This window comes from Micropterus salmoides, unplaced genomic scaffold, assembly GCF_014851395.1.
Source record: "Micropterus salmoides isolate LMB-PRFRI ecotype aquatic unplaced genomic scaffold, ASM1485139v1 Ms_hic_scaffold_17, whole genome shotgun sequence".
Taxonomy (NCBI): Eukaryota; Metazoa; Chordata; class Actinopteri; order Centrarchiformes; family Centrarchidae; genus Micropterus; species Micropterus salmoides.
In genome coordinates this window covers 11,331,473-11,356,936 of record NW_024040817.1, presented here as the reverse complement: position 1 = coordinate 11,356,936, position 25,464 = coordinate 11,331,473, and the positions used below count along the sequence as shown (strand labels likewise).

The following is a 25,464-nucleotide window of genomic DNA, read 5'->3' as shown; positions in this document are numbered from 1 at the left end:
AAAACTCAGTCAGTAAATGTCAATCATTTCAAGTAAGCAATAAACTTTGAAATAATAAAACTTTATGCCAACATGGACAACATGTTCTCTAATCATGTGATATGATTGAAAGCTAAGGCAATAAACATGCACAAATTCTGCAGAATTCATATTAACTAATGGTCATTGGATTACCTTCACTCATTACAGGTGAAGATTGTTCTGGTGTAAGACACCCAGACTTATGAAGGCTGGTACACATGGCTGCATTTTAGTTTGATTTTTATTAAATTTTTTACTCTACAATCCAAAAGGGTGCCAGGATTTTTTAAAGATTATTTTCCAATCACACACTTGCATGGCTTTGTTTTAACATTTATTAAATGTATGGTGTTTTAAACTGACAGCCCACATAAACATTTAATTGAAGCATTGATTTTTGTCAGTTTCCTCTCTTCCCCTATTCCTGACTACCCGGACCTGGCATCCTTTACCTCCTTTCACCAGCACTGCCACACCTGTTCTCCCGTCCCTAATCAGGCCTGTACCTGGCCTACTCCGCCCACTGCTCACCTGCAACTACTTGCCTCATCAACCAAAAAGCATATATACCCGTCCACTTTTCTTTCTCACTGTCAGTTCATGCTGTTTGTGTTGTGTTTTTAGCTGTGGTCAAAATGAAATGTTGGATTTAATCTGGACTCGTACCTGCCTGCTGCGTGTTTGTTGCTTGCCACCTTGTGTACTGGCCTACCTACTGGTCTACCTGCCTTTACATGTAAGCTCATTTATGGACAATAAAATTCTTGAACTGTACCTTATCTACCTGTTCTGTCTGTGTTTAGGTCCAATCCCCAATTTTCTGCGTAACCTACTATTACAGATTTTATCTATCTGGGCATTTTTGTGACCTTACACATGGCAGTCTTGACTTTCACACATTATTACAACTCAGTTGATCTGGTATCCATGATTTTATTTACTACATCAGACCAAATCTCATGGGACATATTCCAGGATTAACAGTAACTTGATGTTCACATGCTTTGATCCATGGGGTCAGCTCTGACTAGACTCATTTGAACACTCGCTGGTTAAATGAATGCAGACAATGTTGCTGTGAAAGTGTTAAGTGGGGAGGGGAGGTTTCCTAAAGAATTTTATGTTGGGGCAGCCATGCATGGGTAGTGGATTTTGTCTGAAAAGTCAAACAAATGCAGGTTGACATTTGCTTTGCAAACCAAACATTGGCTTCACTGATTCGCGGCTGTCTTGTCTGCCTGTTCTCCCAAAGACCACCTGTCAGTGTACTACAGAGCGAGGCAGCACTTCTGTGGTTTTTATTTTATAGAGATGAATGCATGTGAATCCCTACAGCTTAAAATATGAAACAGGAATTGCATGATCAATTTTGTGGCTTATTTATACTGTTGGTTACAAATGGTGGTTAAAAAAAAAAATTATAGAATGCAAGAAAAGATGTCCATTATTTGATTTCATAAGGGACCGTAGCAGGCTTCCAATAATGACCACATGAAGGGATGCTTAAACAATGAATCTCAATGTTTTAAAATGTAAAGGCAAGGTTGTGAGAAGGCCTACACTGTTTTTCCTCTTTCTTTAACATAGGGCCTGAACTTTTTCCTCATGAGCCAGTCTTACACAGGTGAAACGTCAAAATATATTGCATGATTGTTTAAGTAAACCTCTTACATCTGTACTCTGCGCATGCATTGGCATCTGTAGCCACCTGTCGGAAGCTCGGTCTTAAACCTTATCCAGTTTTAAACACTTACGTTACATTTTTTTTATCCTTTTTATTTAAGTTTTTACGTGGGTTAAGGATTTTATTCATCTCACATGCATTTAAGCTAAATGACCTTAAAAACGCTATCAACTCTACTGACCACAACAAAGCTCTGGTGAATAACGTTACGCTAGCCGAGATAAGTCTGCCCCATGAGGACTGCACACTCCTTAAGAAAACGAACAAAATGATTGCTGACCTTATGACAGACATCCAACGACTTTCAGAGGAATTCAAAGAGAGAGATTTCCTGCTGACTGGCTTTATGGATGTGGCTTCAGTACAAGCCAAACAGATTGTTTCTCTTAGCGCAACCGCTAACATCCAGGACACCGTGCTATGGGACCCCTCTACCCTTCTGAGGCTTTCCTCCTGCTTGACTCTGAAGCATCAGTCAACCTGGGCTGAAGTGGTGGTCCCTGGCTGCAAGAGAGGCTCGGACGGGGCTGCCTCTCCTCTGCACATCGGCCTCTCCAACCGCTATGCAGCCCTGTCTGACACTCCGGTCCATCCATGGACGGATGCACCTGTGGCTTCGAGTCTCCCTGATACGGATCCCTTTCGGCAAACGGTTATTGGCTGGGCCGCCGGTCTGCCGCTGGGCCTGATCGGCAGCCGTCAATGTGAGATCTGTCAATTAAATGATCTTGTCTGCTAATCTGATTTTAACTGAATCATGGTTGCAAATGAATGACTATAGCCAGCTAGCTGAACTGTGTCCGCCTCAATATGATTGTTTGTCAACCAAGGGTCAGTGGTCGTGGTGGTGAGCTAGTGAGCGTGTATAGGAAAAACACATAACCGTGGTCATACACTGGACTTGGTTTTTACCCTGGGTGTCAGCGTTTCCTCTGTGGAATTAGTGGACATGACCATATCTGACCACAGATGTATTGTTTTTAGCTGTGATTCGCCTGTTACTCATGCCGCCTCACCAAGCTCCGTGTGTTCTCGCATCTTTAATGAACAAAGTGTTTCAAAGTTTTGCACTTCTTTCAGAGCCAAAGCCAACACCTGTCTGATTCCAACACCAACAATCTGGTCGATCACTTCAATCATATCTGCTTGTCATCACTAAATATTACTGCTCCTCTAAAGGTTAGGCCTACATCTAAAACTAGTAAGCAACCCTGGATAAATGACAGCATTCGCAGCCTAAAAAGGGAATGCAGAAAAGCAGAGCGCAGATGGAGAAAATCCAGTCTCCAAGTCCATTACCTCAGTCTGAAGGATTTATTAATTAACTACAATAACATGGTTAAGGATGCCAGAACACACTATTTTTCTGAACTCATTACTACACAAACACAATCCCAGGTTTCTGTTTAAGACTGTGGATCAGCTGGTAAACCCAACCCCCTCCTTGTGCCTCAGCTGGAAGTAACGATGACTGTGAATTGTTTTTTATTTTACCAATAAGGTGGTGTCAATCAGAGCCTCTATTACCCCCGCGGCCTCTTACTCAGAGGTCCCTCACCAGCAACAAGAGTTAACCAGTTTTATCCCATCGACTTGTCTGAGCTTTTAAAAACAGTATCACAAATGAGAGTGTCCTCCAGCCCACTTGATGTAATACCTACAAAGTTTTTACTGAAAGTAATGGATTCTGTTGGGCCCAACTTGATCTCTGTTGTTGTAACAGCTCCCTATCTACTGGTTGTGTCCCTGATTATTTTAAAACGGCTTGCGTGAACCCACTTTTAAAGAAACCTGGTTTAGATCCCTCCCTCCCACAAAAGTTTAGACCAATTTCAAAACTGCCTTTTTATTGCAAATATTTTAGAAAGAATTGTCCAAACAGCTGCTCACTGTACTGGAAAATAACAAAATATTTGAAAAGTTTCAGTCTGGTTTCAGGAAGTACCACAGCACTGAGACTGCCCTGCTTAAAGTCACCAATGACCTTTTAATGTCTGCTGATGAAGGCATGTGCTCAGTCCTAGTACTCCTGGACCTTAGCGCTGCTTTTGACACCATTGATCACAACATCGTGTTAGACAGACTAAGGCACTGGGTGGGGATCTCTGGTACTGCCCTAGAATGGTTTTCATCCTACCTGTCAAATAGGAAGTTTTGCATGTCTGTAAACAACAGTCTCTTCGTTCTGTCCAGTTAAATATGGTGTGCCTCAGGGGTCGGTCTTAGGACCCATTTTGTTTTCCTTGTATCTGCTTCCCCTTGGACATATTATCCATAAACATGGCATTTCTTATTTATGCTGATGACACACAAATGTACTTGCCCGTCAGATCCACAGACCCTGAAATGCTGAGTTCACTTAACAACTGCCTTTGAAATTAAAAAATGGATGTCAAATAATTTCCTCCAGCTGAACTCAGACAAAACAGAAATCCTGGTCATCGGGTCCCAGCAGATGGCAAAACAAATACTGCCATATGCTGGTTCCCTAGTAAATCACATTAAGCCTGTTGCAACGAACCTTGGTGTCTGGTTTGATTTTAATTTCGAGCAGCACACCACAAAGCTTGTTCAATCATGTTTTTATCAACTTAGATCGAATTTTTGCTATATTTCTATGTTAACTTTTAAGGACACCGAGACCATTTTACACGCCTTCATCTCATCACGCCTGGATTATTGCAACAGCCTTTTCACTTGTTTAACCCAAAAATCTACTGATCGACTCCAGACTGTCCAGAACTCAGCTGCCAGGCTTTTAACCAGAACAAAGAAATATGACCACATTACCCCTGTTTTAGCTTCATTACACTGGCTCCCAGTATGTTTTAGAATTGCCTTAAATTTTATTGATCACTTTTAAAGCTCTTCATGGCCTCTCGCCTTGTCATATTTATGACCTTTTAGTCCCATACGCACCAGCACGTACCTTGAGATCCTCGGGCAGAGGTCTGTCTGTTCCAGAGTCTCGACTGAAAACTAAAGGGGACAGAGCGTTTGCTGTCAGGGCCCCGAGGCTCTGGAACAGCCTGCCCGAGGAAATCAGGTCGGCTGAGTCAGTGAACTCTTAAGTCCCTTCTTAAAACATACTTTTATAGGAGAGCCTTTCCCGATCTTATTTGACTTTAATTTATCCCTTTTATTTTATTCTATTTTACTTATTTTATATTTATCTTAAACGTGTATTTCAGTCTTTTCATTGTTTTCTTGCTTATATTGTCTTTTGGGTATTGTATTGTTTTTGCACTTGCTGAAGCACTTTGTAACTTGTTTTTCAAAAGTGCTCTACAAATTTATTATTACATCAGATACAAGCATGTACACAGGATTGTGTTGTACTTTTTTGTGATTTAGCCAATTTACCACAAATCTCACTACAGTACATCAGTTCTTAAAATTAGGTCTGGTGACTTTCTGTAGGATAATAAAACATCTAAAAGCAAAAATCAGATAGGGGACCATGGGACTTCGTTGTCATTTTAGGGGTCCTTTTTTAAAGTGGAACACTGTAATTGCAGTGGTTCTCAAACTTTCTGCTGTGTTTTTATTTAAATGCATTTTCTACCTATACAAGAATTGTTTTATTCAACTTAAGTATGAAAATTAATCAGCAGACTTGAGTTCTGTAATCCATTCCATAACTCACAACAAGTTTGCTAAATGATTTTTTTTGTTTTTCATAAACAAAAATATATTAAAACAGATGAATGGAAGATAATGGCTGCCCATGGCATGTAGGACAGATGCGTTACAAAGTACAGAGTTTAAGGAGCAAAAGGTCACTGGTATCTTCCTTAAACAACAACCTTCTGCAGCTTGCTGATAAATTGTAAATGTTTCTCTAGATAGGTTATTGCCTCTCTAACAACAATAGTTAAGCTTATAGGGAAATGTGAGTGTGCATGAATTCCCTAATGAACCAGCAGCCTAATAAAACCCTCTGTTAACTTTTGCATTTGGAGAAAATTCATACAGACTCGAAATGTCAAATGTCAGGCGTTTCCTCACCCCCATACCTCTGAACTGGGACACTTCTTAAAATACTGCACTCCTTAGAGAAATGTACCAGAACATTCGGTGTCTATATCACACTCAGGTTCCCTCCCTGCCTTCCCACATTTTCTTTTTCCTGTGACGCTCAACCATGTGTGAGAATAAGATGTCAGACAAGTGGAAAGCTTTACACTATTGTAAAATGGCTTTCATATGTTCTCAGATTCTTTATCCTACTGGGGGATGATAGAGCAATCCAATTCTCACTGTTTGTCTTGTGGTCTACTGTATATTCTAGTCCACCTGAGCTTAAAGTTTGGATTCATTTCAACAATTAGGCTAAATTCTACTAAAATTTAAACCATTGGTAAATTGTTTTCCCTGTCACTAAAAGACTCACCCTTGCTTTGTGCCTTACTCACATCCATCGCATCATATTATTTACTATATCAGGCGTTTTGGGGTGACGTGGCAGGAGCCAATCAGCACCAAGGAGAGCTCCTGCATCCATCCTCATGTGCAACGCCCCGGTAGTAGCGTGCACTGAACGTCATTTGATTTTGATCTAGACTTCGTTTAATAAAACAAATCAATACACATAATAAACGTTACAAGTGTTTATGTGTATAAATATATATTTTTATATATCGCCTACAGTTGTGGTCCTTGGCTCTGATTGGCAGAGTCATGTTCGATGCCGTTGAAAAAGCTCGTGGCCCATAACGGTTCTTGTCTGTCGCTTAGCAACCACATTGTTTGGCTGTTGGTCAACAGACACCTGAAGGTGGTATAACAATAAAATTTATACATTTAAATCAGGAAACTTTTTTTTTTTTTTTTTTTTTTTTTTAGCAAGTTGCAACCCAAGGTATAAACATAACCGTGTTTTAATGAAGATAAGTAGTATTTTATTTATATCGATCCAAATGTGCTGTGATTACGTTGCTGCGTTTCTACGTAACGATTTTTTACTGTCCTCTCTTTTGCCCCCCATTCATGAAGAGACGTCAGTGTCCCGGGGATGTGTCAACGTAAACTGTTGTAACCCCCCCCCTTCACAAAGCAGGGGACTGGCCCTTTAAGGGTTATGTAGCAGGGCTAGCCGATGTAGGACGAGCCGACCGTGCGTCTGCCTGCGCTGCTCCCGCTGCCATCCCCATCATGGCCTCCACACAGCCGCCGCCGATACCACCGAGGATGAACCGACCAGTCAGCGGCCCTTCCCTTCCCGGAGCGGAGACGGACGTCAAGCCGAAGCAGAGGCACCGGTAGAGGCGAGCCGCGCCGGGGAGAGCCGCTTCACATCCCATGCCACCCCGGTCTCCTCCATGCCTGCGTCTAAAGCCAAGTACAGCTATTCGATAAAGAGGGGTGCGAACCCGGGCGGCGGCGGCAGAAACATGACAACGAACAGGGATTATTCTGTTAATCTGTCGGTGCAGCAAGTGCTGAGCCTTTGGGTGCAAGGCACGACGCTGCAGCACTTTACAGGTATGCGGAATGAATGCCGTGTTCATGTAAATGTTATTCAGCTGTTCACACGGAAGTCACCACCATCAGCAGCATGTAACGTTATAGTATAGTTGGGTCACTGCTGGCATCGTATCGCGTTACAATAACCCTACATATGTGGTATTATCTCCTCACATGCTTAGTGAGCAGAAAAGGCAGAGCTGTAGGCTACCCATGAAAAGGGATGCACCTCAGCCTCCCCACCCCCTCTGTAGCTAGTGAATAATTGCTGGTGGTGCCGGTCTGGCCAGAATAAAAATGCCACTCCTCTGTCCAGGCGTGCAGAGTCAGTGGATGACATGAAAATAATCACAACATGCGGCTAATTAATCTTTCTGCTGCGTGAATGCGCCGTGACTGTAGTAAATGAAGTGCAGCCCCCCACCCCACCCCCCTTTGTCTTGCAGTCCAGTAATGAAGGGGCAATTAGAGAGGCAGCATCCTCAACTCTGGGCAGGATGTCTGTCTAGACACCAGAAATAGTGAGGATGATAGAGCCAGCCTGTAAAAGCTTTCCTGTATAGGGTATTAATAAGCTGTAAATATGGTCTGAGCATCATGATGGTCTACAGATGACATTGTAGTAAGGAGCTTCCTGCAGAGTCAACATTTGTGTACACCGAGAAAAGTACAAATGCCTGCAAGCTGATTTTCTTTTTCCCTATTTTATTTTACATTGATGTGATCAACGATATTTGTACAATAGAAAGGGAAGATGATGCGGGGGTCTAAACATGGTCAGTCAAGTTCACATGAAAAAAGAAAAGTAGTGTGTATTTTATCTTTTCCTCTACAGGGAGGCAAAACTTCCTCAGCAAGCAAAAAATTGCTGGCCAGCCAGTGTCTGTTTTTTCTCACTACTAAATGTATAGCAAGTAAAAAAAATGTAAGTTTGGGGGGGGGGGGATGATGATGTATACAGGAACAACAGAACTGCTCTGTCATATAAACACACGATTATATGCGTTCTTGACTTCCTCCCTGCAGAGAGAGGGAGAGAAGCAAATGCGGACATGTAGTCACAGCCGAGTAGGAACAGACCCATCTTATGAAATACAGCTGGCATCCTGTGTTAAGAAACACATCAAGCAAGAAAGGGAAAAAAAACCCCAAAAAAAAACCCCAAAAAGCTGTTAATGATGCTGACTCAGCAGGAAATGAGTTTGCGGACGCAGGGCCGCAGCAGGGCGGCTAGAAAGCTGCGAGAAGCTGATGCCTGGACTTTAGTGAGCAGGTTGCACGATGCTGCCCCCCGATCCTTCTCAAACCCACAGTTCACCGTCCAGGTGAAAAACAACCTGGTGAGACATGAGATAAGGTCAGGGGGGTTAGTGCATGACTCTTGAACAACAAGAGCAATACATACAGAAGCTGAAGTAAACTTTAAAGATATTCTTTCTTTGAGGCCCCCTGGGTGTTACTTAAACAAATGGATTTCCTGTTTATGATTTGTGCGCTAGCAGCAGTTTCACTTCAGCAGACCATGACAGGAACATAGTTTGCTTTATGTTTTACCTACATGAGTGAACGGAACTTTTTTTTTTTTTAATGTCACACAAATTCAGAAAAAGTCATCTGCAAAGCTAGATAAAATGCAGATATAGTTTTGTTTTTATGTTTCCAGTTTCTAACTCCACTTTAACACAATGCAGGTGAATGAAACTGTGCAAAGACAAATATGTCTTTCTGGACACCATAAATTTAAATCTGCAAGAGATGTGCCAATGTGAGTACTTCACTATATTTGGTTTGTAGTCTAGCCCTAATTGGGAAGCTTTACAGTAATAATAATATATCTTGTGTATATAGAACTTTTTGAAACATTACTATGTGCTTTGTTAACAGAAAGCCCATAAAACAAATTTAAAGAAAATCAGCACCTCAGTTAAATAAAATCCAACAAATAAAGATATTAAAATAAGATACAAAAAAGAAGTGATTTAAAAGCAGGAAGTTGCACAGCTGAAGGCCTCAGACGGCAAGAGCCCAGTTCATCTGTTATCTTTAGCTGGGACAACAGTCAAGACTGTTCAGGCTTTATCCCACCTCTGTCTCCCTTTTTACCGGGGGAAAAATCCATCATTCTTCCTCCTGTTGGATGAACCAAACACCCCTGCAGAGGGGTCCTACTTTGGGAGCCTGCAGTTTTGCCTCTTTTGACTTGTTCATGTTCTGCAGCGGCCTGTGTGCTTGTGCAAAACCTCTGACCTCTTATCAAGCGACATGATCCCCTGCTTTTTTTTACGCTTCACTGTTTACAGTCAAGCTCTAAAGCTGCCGTGCTGACAAAGACCCCGGTCTGTAGTTGCGGATTAGCAGAAGTTAATGCCGTGCTCTGTGACTGTGTTTTGGCCGCTCGTATCTCTGAACATGACACAGCACTCGCGTCAAGCACATCTCTCACCCCATAGGTGCTCTCTCTGAGCTGTGGCCACCTGCACTGCTGTCCCCTGAAATTAAATGTGCGACTCAGCTTCTAACATCTGCTAAATACAAAAAAAAGAAATTACCTGCCTACACTAATTTCTATCAACCAGTAAATAACAAGCCATGTATCTTCCACTGAAACATTTCACCCTGCCAATTTTCTCTCTCTTGTTGTTAATTTAAATCTTGATCAAATTTCATCAAGCTTGTAATTCATCAAGAAGTGCAACAGAAATCCTTTTAACCAAGGCGTTTACATATTACTGTCCAGCATGGTTGGTGACAGTCACCCGATTTATCCACTAAAGACAGATTTTACTGACATTTGGTTCTCAGTGGGTGTTGGTGTCGGATCCCGCCCATCAGCGGTTGTGCTCAGCAACGGTGGAAGAATTATTAAGATCACTTAAGTAAAAATATCAATATCACAATATAATTACTCCATTAGAGTTTGTAAAAGTCCTGCATTCCTGTTAATGTACAAGAGTTAAATCAGAAAAATGTACTTAAACTGTCAAAAGTAAAGCTGGAACCTGTGTGATATGTTTGTATTTAACATCAACACTGATGCATGAGTGCGTAAGTGGAATTTTACTGTTGTAGCTGTTTCAGGTGGAGTTATATTTAAGTACTTGATATACAGTTCAGTAGTTTAGTGCGGTGGTTTCCTGGCTGGGGTTTTGGCCCCTCCAAAGAGTCACATTATAAATCTGAGGGGTTGTGAGATGATTATTGGGGAAGAAGTTGTTTTAAAAAACAAAAAATCTGCTTCATAAATTTGTATTAATATGTTTTTTTTCTGAAATATTTGCTAATTTCATATCTTTGAGCCTCAGAGTGCTCACCCGAGCAGTTTAGAGAGGAAATCTCTCTTTAGTGGAGCTGTTAAGTTATTATACATTTGAAATTGGGAAGAAGCGAGGCCAACGCTGAAGTCCCTTAAACCTGCATTCTAATGAACGGCCAGAAGGGGACGACTCCTCTGGTTGCAAAAAGTTCAGCTCCATTAGAAATAATTTAAAAAATTACCCTACTTCTCAGCTGATTTATTACCTCAATAAACACTTTCATAATGAGTTTATGATCTCAGTCGCTAGTTTGATGTCTTCTTTATACAGCATGATGTTCATTTAGTAAATTATGGTCCCATTTAGTGGAAACCATAAAGAGTATGCTTCAGGGCAGGAGTATCTGGGATTGACAAGTCATTAACATGGCGACCTGTCAAACATGCTAGTGTGACTTGTACCCACGGCACTGTGTAAATTTAACAAGCCCTGTTGAAAAAGGTTATTGGGAGTTGGCTGTTCATTTTAAGCCTGTTTTTTTGCTAGACAAAATAATCATCCCGGTTAAAATGACAGCTAACGTGAATTACAGATGCACCTAGATAAGCAAGCTAGCTAGCTCCACACGGCTCCATGGTCTCTTCCAAACATGGTCATGTCCGGGGCCACTGGCCGCAAAAAATCAACATGGTGGCGTCCTAACGGGGCCAAACTCACGGTGACTACGTCCACTTCTTATATACAGTCTGTGGTTTAATCTTTAGCATTTGCTATTTTTAAGGTTAACGTGTTTTTCTGTGAAATCTCAAATGGTATGTAGCAGATATTGCTGTCAGATAAATTTAGTGGAGTATATAGTAAAAGATTTGCCTCTGGAATTAAGTGGAATAGGAGTATAAATGTACCATAAATTGGAAATACTCATGTAAAGACGTATCTCACCATTGTACTAAGTTACTTTCCAACGCTGGTACTCAGGATGCCAGTCGTGTCAGGGGACATGACAGACAGAGGTGGGGTTTGTGGGACACGTCCTCTTGTGGCCCTCCATGCTTCTATGTTGAGCATTGTGTTAATCTGTCTATGCTTATGCGGGGCGACAGATGCCCTGCCAGTGCAACCGGCACCCAGTGCATGAGGGATCCTAATGGAGCAGTGTGTGACGTCTCTGGGTACTTTCCATTTGGTTAACATGGCTCCGCGCATTTTAGGAAGAAGAAGCAAGGAGAGAGGGATTGTATTTACCGTGGCACTCAATCCAGCTACCTTTTTAAGCAGACGCCAGTTAATCATGAGACATCTCAAAATAATTCACTTACAGTTTAGAAGCGAAAACAGCTGGCCCCTGATGACTGCAGCTCCAACACTGAATAAAGATATACTGCTGTGTCAGAGCGTCATATGTGACTGATAGAAATAACAAATAAACAATAAAATATGTTTGTAACAGAAAGAGCTGGATTGATGTGAGGGAGCAACTAAATTAAATTAGTGAAATTAGTTTGTGAAGGACTACAGGTGCAGTAAATCTGATGTCCCTTTCAGTCTCAGGCTGATATTAAAGCAAATATTTGTCACTCTATAGCTGTAAATTTTCCCTGAATGAGGCAAGTTTTATTTTAAACAAAAAACAGAGAAAATAAAACAGTGTTCTGGCTTATGAAAAAGTTAGTTTTATAATTCAGATTAAACATGAATAATGTTAAAGCCGCTGTTGATGCTGTGACTAATTTGCACTATTATGAATGTGCAGTATTATTAACAGTGAAGGGAAGCCTGGTAAATTCCCCTTACTGTCCCATCACATCAGCTGAACAATCAATAAGCAGATTCACATTGAAGAGGTGTAAAAAACCTCTGCATAGGATTCCCCAGTGGTTCCTTTCTCTACTGCTGCGTTCAATATCGGTAGAAGGGGAACAACAGGAAAGCATTATTCCAAGATGGTAACACCGCTGCTAGTCTTCAAATCAGAAAAACATCCTAAATTAGCTTATTTGTTACAGTTCATTAACAAGTGAAACCAGATACAAACTATGTATAGCTCCTTCTTAAATGAGCTAATTCGATTCCATTAGTGTTTATATGGGATTTTGTGTGGATATAATGGCTTTGCTGACATTTTGCCAAACGTTTCAGTGTTTCCCACAGAATGACAGATAACTTAGGGCTTTTTTCATCAGCCGTGCGTTTTATAAAGATGACGACAAGACAAAGAGCTCGTCCTCTGGATTTTCCCACCAATGATTTACTTTACAGCAGCAGGTGCGCCGCATGACCTTTTAATGTCTGCTGATGAAGGTATGTGCTCAGTCCTTGTACTCCTGGACCTTAGCGCTGCTTTTGACACCATTGATCACAACATCATGTTAGACAGACTGAGGCACTGGGTGGGGATCTCTGATACTGCCCTAGAATGGTTTTCATCCTACCTGTCAAATAGGAAGTTTTGTGTGTCTGTAAACAACTATGTCTCCTCATTCTGTCCAGTTAAATATGGTGTGCCTCAGGGGTCGGTCTTAGGACCCATTTTGTTTTCCTTGTATCTGCTTCCCCTTGGACATATTATCCATAAACATGGCATTTCTTTTCATATTTATGCTGATGACACACAAATATACTTGCCCGTCAGATCCACAGACCCTGGAATGCTGAGTTCACTTAACAACTGCCTTTGTGAAGTTAAAAAATGGATGTCAAATAATTTCCTCCAGCTGAACTCAGACAAAACAGAAATCCTGGTCATCGGGTCTCAGCAGATGGCAAATCAAATACTGCCATCTGCTGGTTCCCTAGTAAATCACATTAAGCCTGTTGCAAAGAACCTTGGTGTTTGGTTTGATAGTAATTTAAATTTCGAGCAGCACACCACAAAGCTTGTTCAATCATGTTTTTATCAACTTAGAAATATAGCAAAAATTCGATCTATGTTAACTTTTAAGGACACCGAGACCATTTTACACGCCTTCATCTCATCACGCCTGGATTATTGCAACAGCCTTTTCACCTGTTTAACCCAAAAATCTATTGATCGACTCCAGACTGTCCAGAACTCAGCTGCCAGGCTTTTAACCAGAGCAAAGAAATATGACCACATTACTCCTATTTTAGCTTCATTACACTGGCTCCCAGTATGTTTTAGAATTGACTTTAAAATTCTATTGATCACTTTTAAAGCTCTTCATGGCCTCTCGCCTTGTTATATTTCTGAACTTTTAGTCCCATACACACCAGCACGTACCTTGAGATCCTCGGGCAGAGGTCTGTTGTCTGTTCCAGAGTCTCGACTGAAAACTAAAGGGGACAGAGCGTTTGCTGTCAGGGCCCCGAGGCTCTGGAACAGCCTGCCTGAGGAAATCAGGTCGGCTGAGTCAGTGAACTCTTTTAAGTCCCTTCTTAAAACATACTTTTATAGGAGAGCCTTTCCCGATCTTATTTGACTTTATTTTATCCCTTATTTTATTGTATTTTACAAATTTTATATTAATTTTTCATGCTCTTATCTTGTTTGTTTTTTTTTTGTATTATTCTTTACACTTGTTAAAGCACTTTGTAACTTGTTTTTGAAAAGTGCTCTACAAATAAGGATTATTATTATTATTATTATTATGTGGAGGAGGCTTGTTAATGAAGTAGTCTATCGAAGCAAAACCAATGAATGGCATCTGCAATGGTGTGTTCACTGCGGCTTTACCTTGTATGTGCTTGTAAAATATCCTCTGTGTCTTGTGACGTAATAGATAACGTGTTTCTCTGAAAACACGGGAAACACGGTTTGTTGACCCTGGCTTCTTTTATAATACCTGCCAGAAAATCACATAATCTCTGAATCAAAAGCCTAAGGCTGAGGTTAACAGTTTTGCCCACTCGGCTGCATTCTCTCTCCTCGTCTCCTCTGATACACATTTAAACGATTGGAACATCCTTAATGATGGCGGACCTCGATCAGTTGCCAGGTCACGGCTTGTAGAGGACGGAGGAGGGATGTTGAAAGGAACCATAATTAGCAGAACGGAAAGCACCCACTGTCTTCTGCCACTCCCCAGTGTCCATCTTTCTAACTCTTTTTATCCCCCATCTCGTCTCAGACATCTCTCTCCTCTTTATGCTAGATGGTTGTAGAAAGACAGCAGTGGCGCCCTGTGATTCAGAGTAATCCAACAGAGTGACGTGACCAGTCATGCAGGACTAAAGAGCCGTTGTGTTACTGTGTCGCATCTCTCTCCGCCCGGCTCGAAAGCTGATTGCTGGATCAATAAGGAGATGCAGGCGCTCAGTCAACTGTGGGGCGACCAGAGTGCTCCCTCTGGGCTTGAAAAAATACTTTGTAATAGAATTGTCTGTTCAGATGTTTACAACCACACAACAATGTCACATTTCCTGTTTATATCACATCATCCAAACAAAACAGGCTCTTACACTACATTTCTGTGCTTTGGATTGGTCATTCTTATCCAAGCTGGACGCTCCCTTCTTCAGTCGATCTCTTCTTCTAGATTAAACTCATGGCCAGCTGGCTTCTTCTTGCTCCCACGGTGCCAGTATTTTAAAGCCAGGCCCCTCGCTGGTGAAGTGCGATGAGGCCAGAGCTCTTTATGTAAAGCCGGTTTGTTAGACAGAAAGAAAGAGGGAGAGATGAGGAGGATGACCTCTGATTTGGTCGAGCTGCTATAAAGGTGTTTATTTATTCTTATGAAATCGATCATTAAGGCAGCACAGTCTGGGCCCGGTATGGATGTTTTCTCAGCTATAAATCACGTGTTTGTTGGAGCTCAGTGCACAATTAGATGATTGTTGGCAGTTAGGGAATAAAACACCTTCAGCATTTTTAGTTTTGCAACTGAAAGAGCAGTGACAAACTGTGATTGCTGATTGAGTCGTGTTGAGTCGTTTATCTACAGTCCCAGCTGAAGACGTTCACAAAAGGCTGTAACTGTAAGCTATTGTTTCAGATGAGATTTTCCATTTACTGCAGCAGCTCGCCTGAAATCTCACACTGAGCGGTTTTATACATCACAACCTCAGGTCCATTACCATGGTTGGCTGCCTCCTCGATGAGCCCTGACTGAGATTGTGGCGGCTGTAAATGGAAATCCTCCCTCATAGACATTTGCAGCGGCAAGAGTATATGTGCATCCTGATCTATATCTGCAATATGCTCTCAGACAAGGTCTGTAAATCAGGAAATCAGCCAGTGGCCCACATAGCAGGGTATCATTATTTATGAGCAATGAATGTCTGAATTTGCATGACAAGGACATTGTATCTTTACCTTTCCAGGGAGGAATTTATCCTCTTCTTCACTGCGATGAACATCCTTAGGGATCAATTCATTTTCACTCCATCTTTGCTTAAAGGGGTACTGCAGTGATTTAGTGCTGCAGTTAGTATAACTTTGACAGGCTTGTGAGGCAGATTAAATAAAGAAATAGCAGCAAAAAACAAGAAATCCTGACTTTTACAAGGTCACATGGTTAATTCATGGTTTATATATTATTAGTGATTGTACACTGGGTTGTATAATGAGATGAAGTTTGTAGTTATTCACACAAAGTTAACCTTATTTACAAAAATTATACAAGTAGAAAGCACTAGTTCCTGCATTTCCCATACTGCAACTGGATATGATCTTTGATTATGAGCTCCATTCCTGGTAAATTCCCTTTGCTTTTTTTTTTTAAATTCACACCTCCAGTTTGTAAGGCAGGCTTTTTGTTATAAACCTATCATCTCCGAGTCCAAGATGAATACGCGGTAACCCTGATGACATCACTATTACATTTATATGATGATGTTATGTGATGAAGTGTATGCAGATCCATAGAAGACACAGGCTTTCTGTACATCTGCTTCAAAGGCTGATTAGGATTAAACACATGTCTAAGATCAGTGGAGTGCTCTTTTAACAAATTTTCATTGATTAACCTGTGATCTTTTTTTTTTTTTTTTTTGCATCAATTGATAAATTGCTTAGTCAATTGTTTCATTTCAGTTTCATTTCATTTGAATCATTTTTAAAGGTCAGAACAGGCAACACATTCCAGTGTTTCACAATAGAAGAAAGTTAGTCCCCTGTGAAATGCTAATTTGTGGAGCTGAACTTCTCTTCTTTACTGTCCCATCTTGCGACTGCTCAGATTTATTTTATGACCCCTTGGAGATCGAGGTCCCTTCCCCTGGGTTGATTTTCTCTATAAAGTGGCAAATACAGTAAATGGACTGCACTTATAGAGCTGTTTTCCAGTCTTCCAAGCACTTAAAGCACTTTACACTGCATGTCACATTTTGTACACAGTGGCTGCTCATCAAAACTAATCTCATACAGACACACACACACACAGCAACTTGGAGTTCACTATCTTGCCCAAAGACACTTCTGTCCATCACCGTATCCTAGATCACAAAGTGATGTCATTATACCTCTTGTTTTGTCCAACCAACAGTTTAAAAACCCAAAATATTAATTTAATATACTGAAAGACCAAGAAAAGCAGTGAATCTTTTGCTGATGTTTTTGCTTAAAAAGACAATTAATTTATTATCAATATAGTTAGTTGATTAATTTTCTTTTGATCTACTCATTGACTAATCGTAGCTTTTGTCAATCTGAAATGTAATAGAGTAGAATTATAAAGTAGGTAACTAAAATTGCATATTGTATATGTAAATATCAGATGAATAATACGATCAAACCGCCCATTTGTTCAGTCAGAAATCTGGAAGAAGTTACACTGTTCAGTCTTTTTCACGTTGTATTTGAGTGTTTTCAGGCTGTATCTGATCAAACATTCTGCCTGTGCTGTGTTTTGTCTCCCTGTCAGAGATGTGGTACTGGGTGTTCCTGTGGTGTCTCTTCTCCTCGCTCTTTGTCCACGGGGCGGTGGGGCTGCTCATGTTGGTCATGCTGCAGCGCCACAAGAGGGGCCGCCTCATCACGCTGGTGCTGGTCAGCGTGGGTTTCCTCGCCTCCCTCTCCGGAGGCGTCATCACCAGTAAGTCCAATTACTCTTGGTTTTTTTTGTTCATCTTTTTTTTGTTTTTGTTTGTTTTTTTTGTCGACTGACCTCAACATCCAGCATCCAGTCAAGCCAGAAGAAGACAGGAGGTGACAGGGAGGGAAAGAGAGCGTGAGGGAGGGAGTTTGTGTGTTGACTCCTGTCAAACAGACGAAGACAGGAGTTGACAGAGAGACGGAGAGGGAAAGATTTCGGACTCTTGTGTTTTCTTGTTTACCTCACTTTTTCTTTTTAGTTTATGGAGTGCAGGAAGCTTCAACTATGAGTGAAAAAAGTAAAATAGAAAACAACTTTATTGTCAAGCCAAGGCTGGGAAAACCACCTTTGGTCTCACCAGATAAAATAAAAGCATACATTTTAAATCAGGACAGCAAATCTATTTGCACAACAATTGTACAACACTTACAGCACACATACAGTAAAAGTGTACAGTCATCGCAGAGGAGTGCAGATTAGGGCAGTTCATTAAATTCATTGCGTTAGGAAGCAACTCAAACTCAGCATGAAGGGGTGTTTAGTGACACCAATGGTGGACAAAGCTTTCCTATGTACAGCTGTACTATAAAGGTCAATGGCTTTTGTTGGAGGTCTACTATCTTTCAGACTGTTTTGACAATCCTGGTTGGCTTATTTTGTTAATGTCAAGTGTCCATACCAACAGACATATTAAACAGAGATACGAGATAAGTGCCCCTTTAATTTCCTAATTCACTTTCTTACATGTTGAATCAACATTTGTCATCCATGTGTGTAGATACTTGAACCTTTTGACAATCTTTACAGATTGGTCACAAAGAGTAAATGATGGGTGTTGGTCTGCTTGGTATAAAAGAAGCTCTTTCGTTTTATTTCAGCATTGATTAGCAGCAAGCTAAATTTACAGTGTTTCGGCTTGGGAACCTGTAAAAAGTAATCAGAGACAACATCATTCTTATAAAAAGACCAAGTGAAGCCCTGTCAAATTTCTGCTAAACACTGAGTTTTAAACTAACCTCTTCAGAAAGCCCCCACCCCACCCTTAGTACAGACTTTGTGGATCAGTTAAAAAGTCCTTGAGCATTGCCGTCCAAAGTTAAAATATTTAGCCGTTCTCTGCGATGGAATTTACAACCAGATTTTTGCTAGATCCCTCACAAGGAGAAAACACAGGAAATCTGGGCAAATTAAGCTAATAATGACTAAACATGTAAGTGCGGTAATGTAAACTTGTATTTAAACTCTGTCACAACATTAAATTAGGGCTGGGTGTCAGTGGAAACATTTAGAAGCTAGTGGCGACATGATAGCTGCAAGGCTAGACCCCCATTGGCCCTGAACAATTTGTTTGCTGTAATTTAATTTATGGACCAAACTAGGGACTAAAAGCCTTAATATTTCAGCCGTTCTTTTTAAAATATGTCTCTCACAAGGCAAAGAAACACCTGCATTTCTACCTGATCTTGAGTCCCCCTTCCTATTTAATGAAATATAAACAATACAAAAGACTTTCTACACTCGGTAAATGTAGCTAAAGTTCAAAAATGTTAAATGTTGTCCAGAGACAAGCAGCCGGACAAGAACTTTACCTAAATAAAATTGTCTAAAACTTTCGCAATCTGATCAGAGAGTAAGAAAACAAAGTTATGATCAAACATTACATGCCAACTTTCAGTACTTATATAGTACTTATATAAGTACATTGGGCAATAGGGTTGAAAAGAAAGATCATGATAATAATGATTATTAAGAATATTTATGTGATATACTGTTCATCACGATATGGCAAATGCATGCATCAGACAAAACTTTTGTCTCTTGTCTGAAACTAAATTGGCAGCAATTCATTTGGTTAGTTTTAGTTACAATTTATACACACACACACACACACACACACACACACACACACACCTCTGAAATCTGTATTGCTGGCTGCCTGCTGTCTGTCTCTGGTCACCTTTTTTGTTTATCTGAATATTTTTTACAGTTTGTCTGTCCATCACCATCCAGATGCACAAGATATTCCTTAACCCTTTGCCTCTCATTACCGTCCACTCACTGGGACAAAGTGTGATCACAGGGCAAGCAAAATCTGTCTGAGCGTAGAGCAGGAGCTTTTTCAGGGCTCACTGAATGAATCACTCTCCATCACGGATGCAAGCTGGACCCCAAAATAGAAAGACACTTTATTATTAATGCGTAGCAGTCAGGGAGAGCAGACTATTGACTATGAGCACACACCCCTCAGTCTCACCCTCCATGTGTGCACCAGCCTGGCTTAAAATCAAAGTTTGGCAGGAGAGACAGAGAGAGAAAGGCAACAATCTCAGCCGAGCAGAAGTAAAGGAAAGGTCTTGTAGTGTTAGGGGGAAAAACACTAACATCAAACATGTATAAACAAACAAGTATAAAGTAATATTAAGAATCTGTGAAACAGTCAAATAAAAATATCAGATTTTATTGACAGTGGTGACATAAGAAAAGTCACCACTGTATATTAATTTTAATATTTTAGAGGAATAGAAAAGAGTGAATTTGAGATATATATATATATATATGACGAAAACCAAGAGATAACAAAGTTCTAACTCTGTATCCCTGTTTTATTTTTTTCAGTGTCTTTAAATATTCTTAAATCCTGAAAGATGGACTGATATAAATATATATAATATATATATATATATATATATAATATAAATATGTGACTTTTTTTCCAACTGAGACCCACCCATAGTTTATGCTATCCTTTTTAAAAATTTGATAGCCGTTAATATTCCATAATTTGTTCCCATATTGAACAACTACCAGACATGTTTTAAAAAAAACACTTAAAGCCTGGGTCGCCCACTGGAGCTTTTCACAATTCAGTCGTCATATAATTCATATAATTTCACAGAATTGTTTTTTCTTCTTCCTGCATTATTTCCCACCCTTAATGAGCAGGAGTTATGTGCGAAAAGACCTGTCCCAAATGTAGGCAGATTGAGTTCAGTGATTGAAACAAATAAAAGCCCGGGCTATTAATTGTTTTATAGTAAATAAAGACATTAGCCTACATTAAATGTATTTCCCTTTGCATTCCAAGCCTGTCAAATGAAATAACTTGAAAATAAACTAAATGAAGAAGTAATTAGGTCTAAAAAATAAAATAATAGGCTGGTCAGAGAAGCAGAGAGGGATGGCGACAGAGACTCCTTCCTTTAAAGTTAGATCTGTTCATTTGCGGGGAGACTTCATATCTTACCGGTCACACAGTATTAGGCTTTTTGATATGTTATTAATTAATTTATTTATTTGACATAAATAAATAAATAATATTTATTTAATATTTCCCTCTGGACATTTTGGCCGATGATATCTTCATCTTCCAGATAACTAGCCTACATGTGATAGCGGCAACAAGGCGGCACATGCTGGCTAACTAAACCCTGGACCCTCCCACTTCAAACCAGGGCAAATCGCAATATGGCCTTGTGCAATTTTCAAATCACAGGAGGAGCAAAATGTGTATCAGAATATTATTTTAAATTTAAATATTGTCGTGCTGTGGAGATGGCCTACGCATCATATTCTACAGACTTAAGAAAACATATTTGTTTGGTACAGATCCTCGTAATAATCAATAAATTGTGTTTTCATGTAGGACCCCATTGCTCATAGAATTAAGCTGATTGAGAAATATGTTGTCAGGGTCTTTAAATCCATCTTTGTTTCTCTGTTTGGTTTAGTTTTGAACCAAAATCAGGCCACTCTGTTTTGCTTCTGGGATTAGATATTCATAAAAAGTTCCTCGCTGTGTGTTTCCATGACGATGGCCCAAACAGCATATTGGGAGGTTAAGCGTTACAAACTGTTGTAGGAAGCGCGGCGAGTCCACACAGTATGTGGCTGTGCAATGAATAACGTCCCCACGGCGAATGCTCCACCATTTTTTAATAAATATTCGCACACAAAAACAACTTTTGTGCAGAATACTTGACTCCTGGCTGGAAGCTGCGCTGATGGATGAAAAAGATGAGGACGGATGTGTGTGTCCTCCGTGCTCCTCACTGTGAATGGACAATCCGCGGTAATGGTGACAGGCCGTGACAGACAGCTGTGTTTGTGCACTTGCCCATCTGTTTACTCGCTTTGTGTATTAACGCTGGTGGTGTGTGTGTGTGTTTTCTCCCTCAGGCGCGGCGGTGGCGGGGGTGTACCGTGTGGCAGGGAAGGACATGGCACCACTAGAGGCTCTGGTGTTCGGCGTGGGCCAGACCACCCTCTCTGTCATCATATCCTTCTCACGCATCCTGGCGACTTTGTGAAGCAAACCCTCGACGTCCTGATGGACAGACGCTGAGACGAGAGCGAATGAATCGAGCCAATCTGAGACTTGTAGCTGCTCATCATGGTGGAGTTTGTGGAAGGAGAGGAGGTAAAAATTGCTCTGGGCCTTTGGGGCTGAATGCAGTTGTGAGCGCCCCCCAGTGTCCGTGCTATGTTACTGCCACAATCACAGAGGGAACTCAATGCAGGCCGGGTGACAGAGAGCAGCCCCAAGGCGGACACGGCGGCATCCTCAGCTTCTGGACTTGAAAGCCATGTTGTGGGTGTTTTCAGAGTTACATCACTTCTTTGTGCCAACAGCCTTCTCTGGTACATCCAGATGCCTTTGTGGCCACTGACTCCTGAAGGCTTTCTGTTGCAAAGTTGGGAAAAAACAAACCTCTTTTTTCAAAAACAGCAGAGTGACGACATGTAATGATGATCTGACGATCTCCTTTGGTGATCAGCGTGAGAACAAAAGTAGAGCAATGAAGGCATGTTTAGGGAGTGACGACCCAAAAGTGTTCATCAGCAAAAACGCAATTTCTTCAGTATTAGACGTCAGCCTCACCTCAAGGTCTTTACAACGTTCAAGATTATCATGATCATTCCTGTTCCTCGGATGGTTCAGCTTTATAACCATCTAACTCACGAGCAAGATGCAGCTTTGAATTTTGCACTTTGTAAACGTTGGAGACGCTCTTTACCTAAGAGGTGTGAAATCAGGAGACGTGGAGGAGAAAACCAGCATCAGTGCTACATTTGGTTTGATGAAATGTTGACTGATTGTGTGCCAATGAGAATGCCAGTTGGAGTTAAAGAAATCTTTTGACAGGAATATGCTTATTTTGCTGAGAGTTAGATGAGAAAATTTATGCCACTTTGTGTGAAGCTACAGCCAGAAGACAGTTAGCTTAACTTAGCATTAAGGCTGGAAACAGCTAGCCTGGCTGTGTGAAACCAGCACCTCAAAAGCTCACTCATTAACACTTTGTATATTTAGTTTGTTTAGTCTAAAAACGGCAATTTGCAGCTTTACAGGGGTTATTTGCCTGATAATTATGTATCATAAAATCCACCACATAACCCCCCGTAAAACAGCAAATTGATATTTTTACAGTTCATGTTAAACAAACGAGAAACAACGCATTAATCCATTAACTTTAGAGGTGCTGGTATGCAGATTTTGTTTCCAATGGACAGAGCCGGGCTAGCTGTTTCCCCCTGTTTTCAGTCTTTATGCTAAGCTAGGCTAACTGTCAGACATGAGTGTTATTAATGTACTCCTCTAACTCTCAACAACAAAGTCATTAAGCATATTTCCCAAAACATGGTTCGGTTTACATTGAGCTGGTTTGATTCAGGTCTGGTTAGCGTAAGATCAGGATCAGGGTCCTCCTATTCAGGTTTTGAGAAAGATGTACTGGTAATAAAAAGAGTTGTTTTGCTGCTTGAGTTTCATCTTTGATATATTTTCAGACAAACTATTGAGAGTCTGTTGGTCCTAGTGCACATTCTCTGTAATAACTTTGGAATCCAGCCTTTCTCGGCCCCCGTCACATTACTAACGTCCTCTGCACTGCTACAGCATAAAATCCCCCATGGAAAGCCATCCCTCCCCGGAGAAGGTCAGACAGATTCTGCTGCTCAGGCAGCCATTTTTCTATGGCTCCCTCTGTTTCTTTGTTTTGTTTATTAACCCATGCTCCTTAAGTTTAATGTTGCATATTGCACTGAAATTAATCTGCCTTGTTTTAGCACAGTGTGCGATGATACTACTCTGGTGTGATCCCAATCCAGTAATCACTTATTATACACAGAAATCAGTTACAATAGACACTGATCAGCTTTTTGGTAAAGCTAACTGTAAAAGATGAAGAATGTGCTTGAAGTTACTGTATTTACTCGAAAAGGTTTATGGTGTTGATGCATCAGTTTGAGTTCTTCAATGATTGAAGAAAAGGAAGACTGATTTTAATGCTCATTACTTGGCCCATAAGTCCTCCCAAAATTCAAACAGATTCTCTTGTGCACAGCTCTAAACCCAGGGGTTCGGTTGTAATACCAAAGTATCGCTCACATCCTAGCTTTATTTAACCTCTTTGTCTCATTTAATTGTTATCACAGCCACAATTTATTCGTTTTTATTCCGTTTTTAGAAACATTTGCACATTGGCTCCGGTATCAGATGGCCCCCAGATTTGTGGTGTAACTTCAGAAAACCACAGTTGATTAAAAAAAAAAAAGAAGATGTTTGTGTCGTCAAGTATGTGTGCTGTGTGGGTTTGTAGCTCTAAAGGTAAGCGCTGTGTATTTATAGGAGTTATGTAATTGACACAACTCACCTTCAGTACCAGCTTAGCGCCGAAAGAGGGCGATATTGCACAGAAATGAAGTGGCAGCCTGAAGATGAGTGTGGATTTTAAAATTATGAAAGTGCTACAGAGTGTTTTGTTACAGACATTTGACAATAAATGTTTTCTATCCTACCCCCCCACCCCCCAAATTATAGAGAAGTCGTCTGAAACCCCCCTTTTTATCCACTGAACGCTCTGCACATTGTCCGTACTACCTGTTTGAATGTTTTAGCTCAATTTCAGGGACCAAATGTGAGTTGCTCCTGATGACTCACCTGCTGTCATAGCAATGATATCTCTGTGAAGCTGTTTGTGGGGCCGTTTCTGCATGTTTGTCTGTATGATTCATAGGAGACACGTGACAATGTGAGTGGTGTTGTTGTATACTGTGTCGGTTTGTGCGGTTGTGCATGTGAGTAGTAGAACAGGATCTTAATTTATTTTCTTTCATTAAAGGGGGCTGTTCATATTCCTTTTTTGGACCGCTTAATTGTCAGAAAGAGCGAAAACCTAATTATAAGTGACGCTGTGTTCAGAGGAGCAGCTCACTGAACAATGTCTTACATAATGTGTTGGAAACCTTTTTTATTTGATGTGTTAGAAATGACTTTTCTGCCAACTAAACTGCAAGAACTGGACTGAAGTTGTTAGATCAGTGCACTTACTCTACTTCCTGAGCTGTATATAGCCAATGTGTAAAAAGTCTTCACCAGAAGTGTGATAAAAGTGTAACCAATATGAGCGGATATGAACAAACTAACCAATGGATACTATTTTGATATTCACACAGTTGGAGTATTCACACCCAGTGCCATGATCAGTCATGATGAATATTGTTTGTTTTTTTCCGCTGAAGGTTCTGTGATTCAGCCACCGCAAGTGTGTGTGTGTGTGTGTGTGTGTACTGCAATATCTAAGGAGACACCCAGCAACTAATAATCCCCTCTAGACTTTAAAAATGCCATCGCACTGCAGCGAGACGCCCAGCTCAATAATCCTGTCTTTTTCATAGGCTTATAACTAAAGCTGCCCCCTCAGTCTACTGTCATCCAAATGCCACATATTCCCCCCGGACACATACTGTGTACTGCTGCGATTGCATGTGCAGTGCAGCGCAGATAACGTGTGAATGGACTATACGGACAATCCCACAAGACACAATGTTGTACAAAATCCAAAGTGGCACTTGTAGATAATGTACAATATGTTCTTTTTTAATTTTTTACCAGCCAAACTGCTGATATTTATAACTATTGCCTATTTATGTACAAATTGTTCTCCTGTACATTCTCAACATTCAGTTGAAATAAACATCTTTTGCAGTATAAACGCTCAGGAGTGTTGTTTCCATTCTTTACTGCCTTCTCACTTTCTACATTAAC

The 25,464-nt window shown here is 40.7% G+C and overlaps 1 protein-coding gene across 1 annotated transcript; it reads left to right on the top strand.

Moving 5' to 3' along the window:
* Positions 1-6,788: 6,788 nt before the first annotated feature.
* Positions 6,789-25,415, top strand: tmem170b (transmembrane protein 170B). Its single transcript, XM_038725275.1, has 3 exons — positions 6,789-7,189; positions 17,247-17,417; positions 21,594-25,415. Exons 1-3 carry the CDS (start codon positions 7,027-7,029, stop codon positions 21,722-21,724), a joined length of 465 nt encoding a protein of 154 aa, XP_038581203.1. The 5' UTR covers positions 6,789-7,026; the 3' UTR covers positions 21,725-25,415.
* The last annotated feature ends 49 nt before the right edge of the window (positions 25,416-25,464 follow it).